Genomic DNA, 19,966 nt, shown 5'->3' on the forward strand with positions numbered 1-19,966 from the left:
GTATAATTATTGTTAAATAATTAATTAGATAATAAACTGCCAATATTATCTATCCTTTTTTTTTTTTTTTTTTATAACAATAAAAAACTCATCTGCCATTGTCTGTTGTACATATTTTTTTGTAGACATAAAAAAAAATCACAATGATTTTTATTGCATTATTCATAGCAATCACATGCCGCAGATGTGGGGTTTATTTTCTGACAACAGTAAACTAATACAGAACATTTCTTCTATCTTCGTTAAATGTGTTAAAGCTTTGTATAAAAGACTTAACTTTTCAAATCCACGGACACCTATTTTAAGTAATTTCTCCTCTGCTTATAACTTAATTTTTCCATGTTAAGGTAAATATTTGCATACATTTTGGCATATACACATTTAAAAAGTCATTCTACGGACACTCCAGGCCTTAAGTGCCTCATTACCTGTTGAAAGTGGGTGTAGTGCGAGGGGTCTGTGGTGTATGAAAAGGAACTGGACTTAGTCGAGGTCTCAGTTCAGCTCCTCCAACATGAGGCTCAGACAGCGAGAAGAGAGAAACTGCTCGTTGCACTGTGAAAACACATACAAGTTTGAGTCTTTGATCATTTTTGTCTTATATTCTAACATTCTAAAAGATGGAAACCTAAACAGCTGCCATATTGCTAAACTACCAGATGGAGGATTTCAGTTTTCCAGATTTCAGCTACACAATGAAACTCCAGGTGAATATTTTGTACCCTTGTCCTGCATGCAGCTGGCAACATGACCATGGTAATTAAAAAAATACAATCATAAAATAAATAAATAAATAAATAAATAAATAAATAAATAAAGAAAAATCAGGGATATTTTGTTTCTCACCTTCGTAGGCCTTGGCAGCGTTGACGAGACTCGACCACTCGAGACCGCTTGCTGTGTCAGGAAGGGGCATGAGGCCGGGGTCGAGTCTTCGCATAGGGGGCACTTTATCTCTCACCTCCGTCAGAGACAGTTCCGATGCAGACAATGGCACTGAAGCACACGTTGAAATTAGAACCCGATTATGTTCCTACGTTATCATAACTCTCTGGCTGCATAATGCAAATAAATACATTTCATGCATTACAAGCATTTAATTTTGCGATGCTGTCTGCACCTTTCTTGGGCAAAAGGATGCCATGGTTGGTGCTGCTGCCATGGCGACGGGTGGGCAGTGTGCTGGTGAAGAGCAGGTCGCTATTTGGTGCCTGTCCATCAAAAAGCGGTGTGCTGGCAAAGCTTGAGTCTCTCCGTCCACTACATAAACTCTCGTCTGAGAAGGTCCGCTGAAGGGTCTTCCGAGGTGACTATACACACACACACACACACACACACACACACACACACACACACACACACAACAGTGATATAAATGTGTTGTTTCTTGTAAATCGGTGTGGTTTTATGCAGTTGTATTGTGGTGCCCTAAGGACTATGTGTTGTTAGCTTGTGTGAATTTGTGTGTTCACATCATATCTTTATGTGTGTGTGTTTGTGTGAATGTGTGGTTTTGCCTGCAAGTGAGAAAGCGGGCAGGTATTCTTTCAGTGACACAGGATTAATTTAAATCCTGCTTTACTCTGTAGTTCAATTAAGTGCATCATTTTCATGTGTGTGTGTGTGTGTGTGTGTGTGTGTGCTTACACAGTCTTGTGGGGTGTCAGCTGGTGTGTCCATGATGATGAGCTTCTTTAAGTCGTCCTCGATAGTGCTCTTTTGTGCCGGGCGGCGAGGAGAACGCAGGTCCCTCAGAGAGGCTCTCAGACGTGGCTGACCGAAAACGTTCTTACTGTTCAAGTCCACCTGCCTGCACACACACACACACACACACACACACACACACACACACACACACACACACACACACACACACACACATAAATAACCGACCACAACTAAATGGTGAACAATAAAAAAAGTGATACTCCCTCACAACATAAAACAAATATATACACACCAAAGAAATGTTAATATTGCTATATTTCGTCTGGCGATACTGTCTCAATTCTCAAAAACACAATATCCATATTAAAAAAATAAAAATCCATTCAAAATTCATGGCAGAATGCCTGACTGCATTTTCTAACTTTATAGAATAAATTTATTTCTTACTCTTACTCTCGTAATTAATAAAAAATCACCAAGTTAGATTCAATGATACCAATTGTGTTCAAAACACTTGATTGGTTTGGATTGGTTTAAGGGGTTAAAGTTTGCAGTGTAATTTCAGATGCAATGAATGCAAATGCAGATCCCACTGTGTTCTGGTTAAATAATTTTGCATATGGTGGTGTGTTTTGAATGACAGATTTCCTAAAATTATATCCTATTCCTATATTACAAAATATTCCAATATATCACCTTGCTTACAGTATTGCAATGAAACGCGAAATATCGTATCGCATCAATACGTATCATGATACAAATTGTATAGCCAGATTATTGCCGACACACAGGCACACACATACTTGCTGCTGTTGCCGTCTATGCTGCTGGAAGTTGAGGTCATCGTAGCGGCGCTGCTTTCCTCCTGCTGCCGTGCACCCTGCTTGTTCTTAACATATGAAGATTTGGGGGCAGAGGTGGACAGCTGAGCTGAACCTGAAGTGGGTGTGGCCGTTAAGGCTCGGAAAGCCCTGGACTTATCAGGCACAGCTGGGGTCTTGAAGCCTTGAGGGGTGAAGCAGGCTCTATACACACATATATATATACACATTTCAGACTTTTTGAACATCTATATTCTTTCACCTCCAACCTAAAAAGCACTGTTTATATGAAATGACAGAAATCAAATTAGTGTGTCTCTCTGTTATAGTAACGTAAGAACCGTGCTTCTTCTTGCTCACCTGGGTTTGAAGCTGTCAGCATTGCTTGAGCCAGGAGGAGGGAATGTGCGTGTGCGGTAACTCTTGCTCTGACTGGCTGAAGCATTAATGATGGGCGATGACTCTCGCCGAAGCCCCTCCCCCACTCTGGCTGTAGGGGCCGATAGCTCGTGCAGGCCGGCGCACGTGGCCGAAGAGTGAAGACTCTTATGGGGTGTCCCTGCGTGACTCCGGCTCACTTTGCTCGATTTGCTGCTCGAGGCTGGCGGGTACAGAGTGGAAGCGTCGATGCCACTGTCGCTAGAGCCTCCTTTCCCCATGGGGTCGGGGTCAAGGGAATCACATGGGTCACAGGGGTCGCTGAGGGCACCAGAGGTGGCAGCGCTCATCGTGTCAAACCAGCGTTCGTCACTGTGGCTGCTGGAGGCGTTACTGGACAGGGTGTTACTGCTGGAGTGGCTGGAGTACTGTGTCTCACCCTGAAAGAGAGACATGTATCGAGAAAGAGTTGAATCACTTATTATCTAGTAATGTTTAACTATCCTAGAGATTAACAGATATAAGTTTTCCTCTTGCCGATATTTAGAAATCGGGGCAGCCGATGGCCAATATATGATGCCGTTTTTTTTTTCCCAACCCCCTTTTTATTTAATTAAATTAAAAAGTTAATTAAACAGTTAATTATGAAGAAGTGGTACAAAAACTGTTAATGAAATATTTATTGAACAATACACATACTGTAAGCCTCTCCAATCAGTGCACTTGTTAGCAGGTTTTTGGTACCTGAGCCTACCTGTAACCTAAACTGCAGCTGGTTGAAAGATCACTAACAATACCGTTCAAAAATTACGCACGTTCTCTTCTCATTCTCTCTCCAAATCTTATTCTCATTCTTTCTCCAAATGAAACATATAAGGCTAGATTAAGAACGAAGGATAAAAACTTAAAGCCCGGTACACACCAAGCTGTTGGTCGGCTGTTTGGCAATGTTGGGTAGTTTTTGATAATCGGTCGGCTTTAATTTTTCCATTGACGCTGGTCGGATGGTGTCAGTTGTTTTTCGGCAGATTCTGCATGTCTAATTGAAGGTGGAGCTCGTTAGCGAGAAAGAGAACTCCGATTGGCTGTTGATCTTAGCGAATAAGCAAAACAAAAGGAACCAACGAAAGCAAACAACGATGGAGTAAAGAGGAAATCCACAAACGCAGAACATGCGGTTTGTGTGTCGGATGCGTCTGCCTAATAATTGGCCTAATTTGCATCATCCGATGACGATTAATTAAAAAAATCGCAAAAATCTGCATGATTAGCCGGACGGCCAATGAATCGATCGTATAAACTATACACTGTTCATTTTCGTTCAGATATCTGACAGACATGACTGCAGCGAAAAGGAAAAAGGGATCCATTATTACATATTATGGTGATTTGAAACAGGGTGTGCTTTCTATGCTAACAAAAAACCTTTTTACCTTTGAGTGTCGGTTTGGAGAGTCCTTCCCTTGTAAATCTTGCCGAGCCTGTCGCCTCTGAGCTCCACCCCCAGATGCAGTCCGAGACGGGACTGAAACATGCCACGTGGGATCTGTGACACATACACACACACATGGACAAGATTAACACAGATCACAAATAAGCATTAGTTAATATTTTATTACAGACATATTCAAAATGAATGAATCAGCATGATTCCATTCACTGAATGCAATTCTTGTGTACTATGTGAAACCAAATAACACCCAACAGAAAACAACATTTGCCTACTTAGACAGTCAATCATGCAGTAGATGAGAAATAAGCCATACAATTTTCTTTGGTAAAAATCTGTATGAACAAAGCAATTCAAATAGCTGCAGTCCTGCCATTTTACCACCAGAGGACAGAACATGCCCCCTGATGGAAGAACTCAGGTGTGTACCTGTTTTGCTGCGCTCCATAGTGCTTTCCTGGCTGGTGAAGCCGGATGAAGAATCTCCACTGGATCCATCGAGGGTCAAATTAGCGTCGTACGGCTGGAGAGAGCGCTGGGTCAAGCCGGACCTGCACGCACATGTACACACACGTAAAATTACACGAGTGTTGCAGGTACATTCATGTATCCCTTTCATTCAACTCTATATACAATCGTTCGAATAAAATCCAACCATATACATGACATAAGAACAAAATAACTAAAAGAACATGCAATTTTTGTTTTGTAGTGTTTAAAGACCATAACCAGAATATATACTTATGTTAAAATTTAAATCACAAACACATGCTCACGGTTAGAGAGTTAACTGTGAATCTGAGTCAGTGTTCAGATGGTGTGTGGGTCAAAATTCGCATTTGCAGCTAGAGGGAACAAAAGCCTTACACACACATCAGGAATCTTTATGCTTTTGATCTAATGCAAAGAGGCTAGCAAAGACGCTCATCAAGGCCACGTGTTTACACGAAGCAGTGTTTCTTGTTTCTCCTAACGTGTGTGATGCGTTAATGCGGTGCATGCTCAGTAAATCCAGATGTTTATATTGTAATGGGAAACAAATTCCCACTGAGCCAAAAGGTTTAGGAGTTCAGGAGTAACATCACATTAATTAACTACGTTGAAAAGGTCCTCCAAGGAAATAAAGAAGTCTGAGTGAGTTTGAACTAAAAGCCTAATCTCTATTCAGCTTGAGGAACACTCTTTCAACCCATTCAGGTATATAAGATATATAAGCAAGCTGCCATGTTCAAATGACAAAAATGAGAGGACAAAAGATCATTTTAGCAGACTGAAATCTGGGTCAGAAGTACACGCTGCATTACTCTCCTGTGGAGCTCTTTCTGTAAATAATAATAAGAATGCTATGTGTGCAAAAAAAAAAGAAGCCAAAATGTATGCTAATTGTTCAATATGGTTATATAATACATGAACAAAAGTAAACAATACTAACAATAAAGCAATAACGTCTGAAAGAAATCCCCTAATAAACGGTGACACATCCCTAAAAAAGAACAAAACAAAAAAAAACTATAAAGGGTGTAATTCATAAACTGAGTCACCCACTGACTGCATTTAGATCATAAAAAAACGTGTTACTCCGGTTCAACAGGGCAATTTACAAAAGGTACACACACACTCTCACACACACACACACGAATCAGTAAAGAGCAGATATGTCTGTACATGCCTTGACCTCCCAAAACACCCCCACACGCCAACACATATATACATGTGATTATAAAGTTACAAGTCTGAAGGATTAATCAGCTGTGTGTGTGCCCTGGCATGCTTTACACACTCCTCACACCCACACACCTTACTACCGGTTTGGCTTCAGTTTCATTAGTAACTTTTCCTACAGAAAACTGCCTCTATTAGCCCAACGATCCGAATCAAACAAAGTCATGTGTTACTCATCATAGAATGTGTGTATTTATTAATGGAATTCAGTGAAAGATCACATCACTAGTCCAATCATCTGCAATAAATATTCGGGTAATTCCATGGTGGGCTGCAATTTGTGTCCCAGTTCCGAAGATATACGCAAAAGTCATCACCCACAGTAAAACCTATCTACAACAATAACCACCTGTGTGTGTGTTTGAGATGAGTAGCTTAGCCCCCAAACTACAGCCTGCTAACTGAATACAGTCCTGCCCCCACATTTGGAACGGCTCTCTGAACAATGCTAGAGACATTTAGAAACTTTAATTTTAAATACATGTTTTACTAATATCTGCATTTGTAATAACGGCTGGCTTTAAATAAAAAAAGATTTTCCCTAATAATTGAGGTCAAGACACCGATGGTTAATCTACTATCGGCAAAAATCCGTCCATCCAATAGTTTTTCCGGCTTTCAATTTCATTACGAGAGCGGCCTCTAGGGGCAAATCACTGATGCAACGTGCTGTTTGTTTTTACACAAAGGTGGCGTGCTGCACGGAGAGTGCTATATTATATTTATAATTCATTAATCTTAAAATTGTAATTATTAATGAATATATTCAATATCATTTAATAAAAAATAAATATATTATAATAGTAATAATCCTCTTTTAAAAGGATATATGTCTCTTGAAAAGTAGTGCGCATTTGTCTGTATGGTGAATAACAAAATAATAAACTAATTTAGCACTAGGAGGCAAAATAAACACATTTAAAATGATCAATCTCCATAATAATACTTATAGTCACTCCAGCCCATGTATTTTTCTGTTACAGTAAGACAGCCCCCCATTAAAGAAAGGAAAGATTATGTAGCTATTACAGAATAAAAGGTTTGGGGATCCCCCCTGTCTTAAAGCATTCATTAAAGCTATAAAATCTACATCACTATTTGTATGTGCCTGTAAAATCCCACTATAACTACATTTTACCTTTTAAATATAATCATTACAAACCCTTTACATTGACTCAACCTTGCTGAATTCAATTATATATTCATACATATCATCATTACGATTCATGGACACTGTATGAATATTTTGGGTAAAATAATTAAGTAATTTTTTTTTTCATAGTTGGGAAAGGAACTTGCCTGTCTGGAGAGGGTTTGTAGCGGACAAATGGGCCACTCAGGGTTGCAGGGCTGAGACTTGATCCCGGGCTGGAGAAACTGGCTGAGGGGTTGCGGTAGGGCAGACTCCGATCTGCCCCTGCTGGAGACACACTGTAGTGGTTTTCAGGGTAACTGACAGGCCTGAGGGAGGACAGACATTCTTAGTGGTGAGACACACATTTATTGTTTTATTTTGATTCAAATGTTCAGAGAAGACACTGGATCCTTTCTATACCTTTCATTATATATAAACACCTTACCTGTATATATAGTGTGTGTACACAAATCTTTCAAGTACAACTAGTGTTATAGAATTCTTTCAGGACTTTGGCTTACAGCAAGTCAGTATATGTTTTGAACAATTGTAGCAGAATAGCCATTAACTAATAAAACTACATAAACATTTTTTTTTTTATCTTAGACACAGCTTAAGAGGAGAACAAATGATCAAGTTTTTACTTACACAGAAACAACTGGCTAGACTAAAAATTGCAGCTAATGTAAAGTAATGACAAACTAGTTTGCAAGTTGAATGCAATAATACTAACTTAACATAACTGTTCGACTTATTTCCTCATACTTTAACAAATTTCCTCATTACCTCCATCCTTCATTCATTCTTAAGTGTCCTTGATATGCGGAATTGACAGGATTTTCTCCTTTTAAGACAAATTTGATATGAATATGTGTACTGTTACACCCCTAATACAGAGAAATAAAAACACAAGTAAGCATCTTATTTGGCCGACTTTTTAGCTATGAGCTGTGTTTAAATGCTCCACAGGGACAGAGCAAGAGATCATCTGAATCTTGCTAATCGATGTGATATTTGTTAGTTCCAGGTCTCTGGGTTACAGATTAGTTCACTTGTAACGGTTTGGGTGGGATCTAGCTGCATCCCTATGCACATAGCTTTACTATACGTTTTCCACTTTTAAATAATGAACTAATTGGACCTCCCTGATCTTCAGGGTGCTGTTTGTATAAGTTCTCACACACTTTACACTTTCACCAACACTAACGGAGGCAAATACTCACACAATCACAACTTCTGTAGATAATTTAGCAAACTATATGGAATGTATTATTTTGCTTCAATATTACAGACTAATTTGTGTTGATCAATGACATATTAAGTCCTAAATCTGATTGACACAAATAAATAAAATGTTCCAGGTTGTAACCTTACAAAATAAAAAAAAAAATAAAAAAAAAAATGGAAAGTGAACTACGGTATTCAAAACGCACGGATTGTGGAATTTTATCGCAAATGTTTTACCTTTTAGTGGGAATGAGTTGTGGCTCTCTGTATGGGACGGGCACCAGGCCCTTGTGTGTGCGGCCGGAAGCTGATGGAGGCCCCACAGGAGTCCAGCGCTGTGCTGATGGCGCAGCAGGGGGACTGTCCCAACGCCACGCAGGACCCCGCTGGGTGGAACGGTAACTCGCTGCCATCGGCTCTGCATCGCCTTTCTGCTCCTGGGTCTTCATCTCGTATTCCTCTGTGCAGCCCCTATACACACGTGCAAATACACACACTGATTGGTGGACGAAGTACATAAAATCATGTACTCGATTTAAAGTAGAGATACACTCCTTAAAATATTACTCCAGTAAAAGTAAAAAATGTTTCCTTTAAACCTTTCAGTTAAAGTGCAAAGTATCCAAAGTACTATGATTTATTACAGCTATGAATGTTCCTATTATAATTTTTGTCACAAGACTCTTTGTTTAATCAACTCAAGTTTATGTGAAAAAAAAATCCACACCAATCTATTAATAGAATGATATTAATGAGTAAAATTAATGTGTGTTTGAACAGTCACGTTTTTATCCACTGATAAATAAAAAGGAATGACTGATTTTGCAAAATGTAGGTGAGTAAAAAGTAAAATATTGGACATTGAAATGTAGTGAAGTTTAAGTAAAAGTCTCCCCAAATGCAAATACTTTAGTAAAGTACAGATATGCAAAAAACCTACTTAAGTACAGTATTGAATTACATTAACTTCATTACTAAACACCCTTGCTTAACAAACTTAGGAAAATTCATCTTAGGAGGCTTTAGAGTAATTACGTGAGTAAGTTTCACATTAAATGCTAAAAACTTTAGTGGAATGTACAGTTTCTTTTCTTTTTCAGTAAAAATATAAATAGTTAACAGTAATGCAATTCTGAACTAAGGGCACTTTCAGACTTGTATTCAGCCTGTACACTCGAGTCCACACCCAGACCCAAGAGCTCGTTTGTCAAAAGGAGCTAGTAACCAAACATTTGCTTTCAAACAACATTTCCACTGAACCGGCGATCGACTGATGAATCTCGTATAGGGAGAATTTTTGGCATGCAGGTTTGCAAAATTAGGATCATCCCTTAGATCATTGTTTTACTGTTTGGTACCTTCATTTCATATGAACACTCAAATGGTGCAAAGCAGTGCTTTTTGGATGTGTGCCATGTCATCATTTAGGAATGCCTGCAAACAAGGAGCTGCTCTTGTGAAACAGAAGCTTCAGCCATGAACACCAACATGATTTAGCAAATCACTGACAACACAAATCATCTGCTGTCGATAACCGTTTCTATCACTTTAAACATAACTATGGCTTTAAGATCGTCAGGCAAGACCAGGCGACCTCTCTCAGAATGCTCCATACGATTCCCAGGCACAGTGTTTGAGCACTGAGCTATAATTTAGGAATGATCTATGTACAGAAATTGTGTGGAGTAATCCTGCTTAAGTAGCACACCGACACTTTTGAGACGAGTCCATTACTAGCCTCTCTTTAAAGCTGCCATGACCTGCGTTTCTTTTCTGCTAGTCTTACTGTATATCACATTGTGATGACCAGAAGAAATTTAATGCTCGCTTAAGATGCCTGCAACATCAGCACTGCATGCACAGGGGTCGCTTAAGGTTCACCTGCTGTTAGCTGTTTCGTGTCCATGGGAAATCCAACACGCTTACCCCCACAGGACATACCATGAACTCCTCCTCTGCTAATAAACACATTTAACCTGACCACTGATCAGTAAAGCATCTCTGAAATGTGTGTTCGTGTGTGTGAAGTTACCTGTAAATCAAGTACAGCAAGCACACACACACACACACACACACACACACACACACACACACACACACACACACACATTATATTGCATATTGTAATAATCAGAGAGTGTTTCTTTACTTTTTCCTATTGTTATGAACATCAACGTAAAATTAAAAAACAAACAAACAAAAAACCCAATTTGTTTCGCAAGCATTCCACAACATTAAAAATAAAAATCTGGATGTGTTCGAAATTATTTCAAAACGTGCTTGAGGCTATGAGGCTGGATAAATAGACTTTATTAGAGGTTTCTATTGGCTCATCACACCACCCCAGCATGAATTATTTTTCTATCGCACATCATCATAACATTTTTACATTCAGTTTAGCCAAATAGAGAACAATGTCAACCAAACTACAGGTAAACAAATTCAAGTCAACGTGAAGCACTAATTGAAGATTACAATGAAACTGTAATAGTGTTTCCTTCCTACCGACTGCATTTCAATTCACCTTCCTGAGAATCACATGGCATCCTTCCACCAATTACAGAGCCAGAAACACATCCACATTCCATCAGCCTTCATTTCTAAGATCTTATTATAAGAAGCAGGAGAATAGATGGAAAGGAGAAAGCAAAGAACGAGAGGAGAAATCCGTATGACATTTCTGCGTGCGCTCTGAGCTTTTCGACACGGCACTTGTGCATGTGCTGCTTTATGAGCAGGTTTGACAGATGTCATGAATCCTCATTTGTCACAGGCGGTGAAACTCACGCTTCAGGAATCTGCCCCTACAGAGAACTCTTACACATTATACACAATGCATATACGGTTTGTGAGATTTTGTCCAGTAATAGTGTCAGATGTGGCAATAGGGCTAACAAAAAAAAACCTAACACGCAGCAGGATTACCAGAACCCTAGCGTCTGTTAGGGACAGGATCCATGACATCATTAACACAAGTCTATGTATGATCTTTGCAAATCATAAACTGTGCAAATATTACTTGATGATCAGCGCTTCAGCACTGGCATGAAGAAAACGTTTTGAGTAGCATGCAGAGCAACTGATCACATGATACAGCTTTGGATTCTATTGACCAAGTAATCTTATAAAGCAGAGTTCACCTCGAAGAAAAAAAAAAAAAGTGATTTACTGTATGCTCTCCAATGTCCTCTCCCCTTTAGCTTTGTCATCAGGCAAATTATTAACTTTTTTTTCCTTCCGAAACTCTGCTTAACACAGTGGTCAACAGTTGAGGCAGGATTTATATAATTTTTTGTGTTCTTTTTTTTCAACACAGTAGCAAGAGGCAAAAATAATAATAATCTGAAATCATAGATGTTGACACTTGATTTACATGAGTCCAGTCTCCAAATGTGGCTTGGATTTGGCTCAGATTTATAACCATTTGTATATAATCTTGTCTGGGCCATTCCTGTTACAAAACATGGTCTTAGTTTCAACCAAAAACTCCTTTCTTTGTGTTTGCACAAAGTTTGACAAGAAATACTTCCTTCTAAAAGAAAACAGTCTAATCACTGGCACGGGGCAAAATTGAAGCCAACTAGTAAAGGCTTGTTTCAAAACAATGATTTGGCACCTTAATAGTTTAATTCAATTCAATTTTATTTGTATAGCACTTTTTTTTTTTATAATAGACATGTCTCAAAGTAGCTTTGCACAGATAAAGATTCCGTCTAAAGGCCTTAACACTTACACACAGTATTTTCCCTCCTACTCTGGCTATTTTTTTACTAATAAACTCTCACATATTTTCTCTGCGACACATGATGGCAACCTCTGCATCTTTTTAAACTGCTGCTCATGCTGCAATACAGAGAACCATGAGATATTCTGCTTTCTACCCTCTTCTGCATATATGAGCTCACAGATGGCTAATTTGCTGATGTCACTAATTATTTAAATAATTAAGAGAGTTAGTGAGTGAGTGAGTGAGTGAGTGAGAGAAAGAGAGAGATATTACTCTTAATTACTCCGACTACAGATAGATTGTGTACAGTATGTAATGTATATGTGTATATATGTACAGCAAATAAATATTAAGACTATAGGCAGTGAAAAATGTGCATGAGCTGTTGAATAATTACAACAAAAACAATCAGGCATAATATTATGACCACCTGCCTAATATTGTGTTGGTTCAGCTTTTGCTGCCGAAACAGTTCTGACCCTTCGAGCATTAACAGCATTTACTTCCTCAGCAATTTGATCTACAGAAGCTCTTTGGGATCGGACCACACGGACCAGCCTTCACTCCCCACGTGCATCAATGAGCCTCAGCTGCACATGGCCCTGTGTCCGGTTCACCACTGGTCCTTCCTTCGACCACTTTTGATAGATACTGAGCACTGCCGATCGGGAACAGACCTCAAGAGCTGCAGTTTTGGAGATGCTCTGACCCAGTCGTCTAGACGTCACAATTTGGCCCTCGTCAAACTCACTCAAATCCTTACACTTGCCCATTTTTCCTGCTTCTAACACATCAACTTTGAGGACCAAATGTTCATTTGCTGCCTAAGAAATCTTAACAGGTGCCATGATGAGATACTTCACTGGTCATTATGATCCTGATCATATATATATATATATATATATATATATATATATATATATATATATATATATATATATATATATATATATATATATACAAATGTTGAGAGGTTATATTAGTATATTAGTGCAGGATGTGTGTAAGGCACAATATGTGTAGAGAAGTCTATGATTCTTTGTTTATTTTTGTCTAACTATGCATGATACATTATTACATATTATGCATTAATTAATTAAAAAAAAATTCTTACGAGAATAATTGTGATGGTCACGTAACCACTATCCCTTTCATTTGTGTGTTGTTGTTTTTTTTGTTGTTGTAGGAACTGCTGTGATATTATTACTCATCACAAAGTTTCATAACAGACCCAGATCATATTTCAAACCCATCTTTGTTGTGAGATAAATCCCTGAGCACTCCCATCATAACCACAACACAGCACGCACGAGGCGCTGAAACAAAACAAAAAAGCATAAGCCCATACCTTTTCTTTTTTTAATAGACCGCCACAAAGCAAGACAAATTCCTCCTCATTTGAGATCTTATTTATTCATCCATGTCTGCATCCTTATCGTTTTGATCACTGTGGCTGTTATTGTCTTTTGTTTGGTCGCTCGCTCACTCACTATTTTTGGGTAGCGTTCGTCCCTCTGGCACAGTCTGGAAGTGTGAACTAACCTCTCCGTGTACAGCAGGCTGTGTCGGATCTCTGAGGCGGTGCCATCGCGCTCGTCTTCTAACCGGCTCGTCTTCTAACATCCGCGACGCACGAACGCGCGCGAGGCTTCTCTGCTCTTTCACTCCCTCCGGCTACGGTATGAAAATACACTCGAAGATGGAGAGACCCTTTATTTTTGGTGGGAGGGATGTGAAAGAGGAGGGGGTGGGCTCGTTCGAACACCCACCTACTTCTCTTTCGTGCTGAGAAGGTGTCCGGACACGTTTAGTATTTGCAGGTTCGCCGCCGCTTCCCCATTTACATCTACGCGCGCGCTTATAGGCGGCGACGCGACGCGACACTTTCATGAATGCGCGTTGTGCAATTTTATTCGCCTTGCAATTTAACAACACATTTATTTCTTCCTAATTTACCCGCATGTATGTTTCAGTATGTTTCCTCTAAAAGACAGAGCGTATGAGACAGTGAGAGAGAGAGAGAGAGAGAGAGAGAGAGAGAGAGAGAGAGAGAGAGAGAGAGAGAGAGAGAGACAGAGAGACAGAGAGAAAGATAGGAAAAAATGAGGGGGGGGGGGGTTGACAAATAAACCTGCATATCAATAAATGAAGTGAAACTGAATGGATTCTATAGACAACATATCCACAAAAAGACAAGCAGGAGAGAGCAGGAGAAAGAGAGAGAGATATGTTGGTGAGAGACGCTGAGGTGTGAAAAAGAAAAAGAAAGAGAAAACGTGAACGAGGGAGAGGTGCGAGAGAAAGAGGAGTAGGAACAGCACTTGGATCCACAGGAGACGAAAAGGGAGCCAAGAAAGATACAAATGCACAACATGGGTATTTTTACTGCTCAAGAACTGCTCAGCTTCAGAATAGATGGACAGACACATTCGTTTCTTTCTGGATGCATGAAACAACCACTCCGATCAGGCAAGAAATTCAGTTCAAGCTCAAAAAATGTCTATTCTTCAGCTAAATAATCTTTTACTTGTTTTAGAATCCTCTTACAATAAGGAATTGCACATGACTCAACAGCATTATTCTGTATTGTGATCCAACCTTGAATTACTTTTACCACCCGGACAATCGTTTTAAAGTGACATAATATAATGGCAACAATTGTGTCGTGTACATGGGAAATTTTTATCCATTTATGTCTACAAATCCAGTGCACTCTTATCCTGTGTTTGTAAACGTATATTACATACTGCTTTCCCGCTTACACATGCAAACGCTTACACATGCAAAAATCTGAAACTGGAAATCAATTGACCAAAAAACGATCAGAGAAGACGTTCCACGCTAACAGAAATAATAAAAAAACATGCTCACAAATTGGACAGTCATCTGTCAGATATTTATATTTATAGTTGCATCTGGTGGTTCTTTGTCTTTAGGTCATGCACTAAAATTGCTTTAAGGCACACCAAGCTGTGAATTATTCCTTAGGTGAAACTAATCATTCATAAATTCTGTTTTTTATTTCAGAAGCTCTTTACCAGTGGAGACAGGAAAAGGCAGTGTTTTTTTTTTTTTTTTTATAAAGTAGTCATGTAATTAAACTGCCACAAAAGCTCCATATGGCTCCTGAGTGCAGTGTCGAAGCTGTTGCTGAGTAATTAGGGGCTTAAGGAGCCCCTTTAGCAAAACGCAGCAGTGATTATATGCCTTAAGAGCTGCTACACACACCACAGCACATCCGCACTCTGGATCAGAACATTCACACGAGACAAGCTGTCTGAATGAGCACATGTGTGTATTTGTGGGTTGAAGCAGCAGCGCGGCCAGAAGTTTAATACACCCAATTTCCCCAGTTATCCAAAAAAGCCTAGTCGTTCTGCCGAGAACTTTGCGTTTGCCGTTTTTTTGGTAACTCGTACTTGAAGCTTGTGTCGTTAGCTAAGCAGCAAATTGAGCTTCCAGACACCAGGTTAGTATTGTATAATTTACTTTAATTATTACACACTCATAAAATTTTTTAAAAAGTAAATACGTGAATCATTCTCTATTTATTCATCGAAATCTGTAAATCCAATTGGAACAGTAGTATCATCCGAATCGCTAAAATACAAAGGGCGTTCAAGTTAAACCAGGACTTTTAAGTTTCAAGATAAAAGAACAAATCAAGGAGTAGAAACTGCATTTATGCATTATACTTCCCTGCTACCTTGATACCAATGATTAACTAATGCCTGCTAAGACTCAGCATAGAAAGATTTGTCAGCACACCTGAACCATCCTATGACAGCCTGCTTCACTTCGTCTTAAGGGAACTACCACGACGGCGACTGACGGATGTACCACCGTTTTTTTAAACGTTTACACCATTTAAATGTTTTACTACAGCTGAGCATCTCATCACCGTACTGTGCTTGAAGTCTTCTGTAGATATCCATGGGTTTTACGTGTTTGTTCATAGGAAATTTCATGCACGAACACTGTTGTGTACCGTCTTGTTTAGCGGTCTCTGGACTGGCCCGCGACATGTGTGCCATCTATCAGTAATAGGACACACTAACCACTTACTGTGTGTAGTATCGCCACACTATGCATCTATTTTTATACCTGTAAACCTTGAACACCCCTCGTAAAATCCCTACATTCGGTCTTTAGGCCCCACCTATCAAAATCTGAAGCTTGCATCGAATCAAATCAAAGTACAGTACGTGGAAAGCTCCTGCTTTACGATGATGGCGTAATGGTGAAAACTGTCCTTCCGTTCAGTGTCTTTCTTTTTTTTGCTTCCACTCACTACTAAGAACAAAAATGCAGTTTGTTCAATGTGACTGAAAAAACACAAAGCACTCCATCCTAAAGACAGCTTTGACTGATACGAAGCACTAACCTTGGAGACTCCATTCAAAACGATCAAATAAAGAAGCAAAATATAACCACAAAAAAACACCATATCACTTGTAGCCCTGTAGCTGGAACTACTGTTAAAGCGGCTTTTTATAAAAAATGACAAGACCTTCTGATTAATCAGATATAAGAATACAGAAGCACTATGATGCATTGTACAGCCAAAAGTACACTATATTGCCAAAGGTTTGGGGAAACCTGGTCAGACGTATGGTTTGTGCTTTTTGAGCATCACATTTCACATTTACAGTAATCCCACCCTTTACTGCGGTTCGAATCTCCCCGGTTTATCGCAGAATTGCATTTGCCACATAACTGATCGGCTGATTTTCCCCGTCTCTTGCGGATAGCACGATAGACCAAAAAATTTACAGGGAGTTTTTTTATAGATTTTTTTGTTGAAATAAATAAATTTATTAATAAAAAATATAATTTTTATTATAATATGAAAAAATTTAAATACAGTACTGTATACATAAAATAGCATTTTTGGGGTGGCGTCCATTTATTGGCGGTTTTCGTTTATCATGGGCCGGTTTTGAAACGTAACCACCACGACGGGGGATTACTGTAGTCCCAATTTGCTCTTATAATCCCCTTCAATCTTTTGGGACTAGATTTTAGAGCGTTCTTGTGGACATTTGTGTTCATCAGCCGCAAGGGTGTTAGTAAAGCCAGGTACTGATGTAGTTGAGGTGAGGAGGCCTGGGGTGCAGCCAGTGTTTACATCCATCCTATTGGTGTTCATAAGGGTTGAGAATCAGAGCTCTCCAGCTTTGTGGTACCAGTTTGGAGAAGAACCACATGGCAGGAAAGGTCAAGCGTCCCAATACTTTTGTTCATATAGTATATGTGGCCACCTGATGGTGACAACTGTATGTGCTTGTTGACCATCCCCATGCTATTTGCCTCTAAGCTGCTGTAACAGCTTTCACTCTTCTGAAAAGGAGTTCCACCAGATTTTGCAACATGGCTTTCCGGATTCACCCACTACGTGGAAAAAAGGTCAGGTCAACACCTATTGTGCACTCACCATACCAATTTATCCCAAAGGTGTTCAATTGGGTTCAAGTGCAGGCCAATTGAGATCTTCTACTCCGACCTTGGGAAACCTGGCCACAAAACTTCATGGAATAATTTTTTTGCAATTGAGCATTGTCATAGTGGATAGGATCTAGGTCTCCTAGTTCTAGGGGAAGAGATCTGTCAATTCTACATTGTTCAGAGACATTATAGAAAACATGTATGCTTCCAAATTCGTAGCATGAGTTTGAAGAAAAACCACACGCAGGATTGATGAGCGGGTGTCTGAATGATTCTGGCCCCAACGCTCGTGGTCCTGCCTTGAATCGATTGGCTTACAAGCCTGAGACATGTGCATTAAAAGGTTCAAATTCAGGGGCTCAGTGGACAAACATAAAATACAATTCAAGACCAAGATCAATATAAACAGCAGTGTTGTTTTCGGTTGTCTCCTGTACAGCCCTTCTATTCAATTAAATACATTTTTTATTTGCATAGCGCTTTTTACAATGGACATTGTCTTGAAGCAGCTTTACACAGATAAAGCTTAAAGGTTGTTATAAGGTTGCATAAAAGAATGTGTAAGTTAATTGCCTATAGGTTTGTTCCTTATAATTGCTTATCATCATTGTTTATATGACGTCTATTGTTTACATCACAATTGCATGACCCTTTTTCGTTCAAAGCGACTTACAACTATGAGAGAGGATCCAACCGAGAACGCTGGATAAAGGTCTTGCACAAGGGAATCGACAGGGGCAGTTTGGTGTTGCTGAGATTTGAACTTTTCACACACAGATATGACCAACGAGCTAGTCATAGCAAGGAGTCCAAAAAAATAGAAAAGATCTGCCAGGGAAAATGGTGAACAACCGCTTGTTCAGCACCTCCATAGAGCAGAATATAGATATAAAAGAATGAACATTTCTGCACTTTCTTAAACAGTTATCCACTTTTTCTTCTCTTCTTTTCACACACTCGCAGCTCCTCTTCCTATTCTCTCCAACACTCCCACTCATTGCTACCCTAAGAACTGAAGTGTCTGCCTACTGTCTCCAAATCTGCTATGTGCGAGTTACATAAAGCAGAAGCGGACTGGGAGAAAAGTTATTTGCTCGGTAATATCAGATCTATTGTATATATATATATATATATATATATATATATATATATATATATATATATATATATATATATATATATATATATGCAGCTGAGAAAACCACGGTGTGCTCATCAATAGCGTACGAAATGCCGATCGCTGGCGGAAGTGTGGATAAATGAACCCAGCTGAGAGGGAGTGAGCCAACTGCGTTGTCGGTGCAGAAAAACATCCGGCAGAAACGAGCAACAGCAGCAAGAGCAACAGCAGCCTCGCCTGCCAAGAATCTGAGTATTGATCATCACCGAAATGAGAACATGTCTCGGAGGAGGGAGAGGAAAGCAGAAAGCAGATGCAGACCGATTTGCCGGTGCTGGATTCTGCTGCCGCTCATATGCTGGGTCCAAAGATTTGCTGTTTCATGCAAGTTGCGCTTAATGAGCCTTTATTGCTCAGCACACCTTTCTGTGAAGGCATTCTAAGATTCCAATGTGTTAGGTAGGCTTATGGATGAAATCTGAATTCACACTGTCATGCTGGTAAACTCAGGAAAAGACTAAAACAGATTGTAAAATAAAGAATAATAAGAATTGCTTTCAAAAGACAGAAGTTACAGAATAAAAAAATCTGACACAAGCCAGATGTTAGGGGCTGGTCATATGTGAAACATGAAGCCAAGCCTGGAGTCACATAACTGACTGGTTAAAAACCGATAAAAAAATATAAAAAAATTTGGATGAAATTTGCAACATTATGAAGACTCATATTTAATCGTTTTGCAGCAGGAATGAACTGAAAGATGTATGTTTTGGCTCACCTGCGTGCTCCTCCTTCCTCGAACGGTGGGATTATGACCACTTTCACGGTGACAGATGTGCGCAACAGGTCGATCATCTGGTCGTGCGTGAGCGTCACCGCGGCAACCTTGCAGATCTCGACCAATCGACTGCCCTGACGAAGGCCTGCCTGCCAGGCGAAGCCGTACTCCTCCACCTCGGAAACGGTGCCGTCCAAGCGCACGTGGAAACCCAGCTGACCCAGACCGTTCCGTCTCAGCGTCATGTCCACCGTCTCACAGCCGACTGTCAGCGTCTGAGGAAGAAATAAAGCAGTACGATTACATAACAGGTACAAAACAATGACCAAGTACAGTATGAGTGTGACTGCGTAACATAGACTGGTGATTAGTAGAAATGGGGCATAGCGGCATTTCTGTTTATCAATGGCCAATGTGTGGCTGTCAGTCAATTATTAATAATACAAAGAAAAAAAAGAAGAAAAAACAAGTTGATTCCGTTTATTGGAATTTATT

The 19,966-nt window shown here is 39.6% G+C and overlaps 1 protein-coding gene and 1 long non-coding RNA gene across 2 annotated transcripts in view; both read right to left on the reverse strand.

The window, feature by feature from the left end:
- Positions 1 to 19,966, reverse strand: part of LOC310732595 — a 113,536-nt gene that overhangs the window by 63,186 nt on the left and 30,384 nt on the right. The window lies entirely within an intron of this gene.
- sipa1l3 (signal-induced proliferation-associated 1 like 3) overlaps positions 1 to 19,966 on the reverse strand; it is a 97,982-nt gene that overhangs the window by 1,169 nt on the left and 76,847 nt on the right. Inside the window, exons 10-20 of the mRNA XM_083552842.1 lie at positions 19,472 to 19,746; positions 8,639 to 8,872; positions 7,339 to 7,500; positions 4,747 to 4,868; positions 4,301 to 4,413; positions 2,850 to 3,307; positions 2,472 to 2,693; positions 1,648 to 1,810; positions 1,121 to 1,310; positions 847 to 996; positions 429 to 555 (exon numbers count right to left, since the gene is read on the reverse strand). Of these exons, the coding sequence (XP_083408968.1) occupies positions 429 to 555; positions 847 to 996; positions 1,121 to 1,310; positions 1,648 to 1,810; positions 2,472 to 2,693; positions 2,850 to 3,307; positions 4,301 to 4,413; positions 4,747 to 4,868; positions 7,339 to 7,500; positions 8,639 to 8,872; positions 19,472 to 19,746 (2,216 nt within the window). The remainder of the gene's footprint in view (positions 1 to 428; positions 556 to 846; positions 997 to 1,120; positions 1,311 to 1,647; positions 1,811 to 2,471; positions 2,694 to 2,849; positions 3,308 to 4,300; positions 4,414 to 4,746; positions 4,869 to 7,338; positions 7,501 to 8,638; positions 8,873 to 19,471; positions 19,747 to 19,966) is intronic.

This window comes from Silurus aristotelis (genome assembly GCF_946808225.1).
Source record: "Silurus aristotelis genome assembly, chromosome: 10".
Lineage (NCBI taxonomy): Eukaryota > Metazoa > Chordata > Actinopteri > Siluriformes > Siluridae > Silurus > Silurus aristotelis.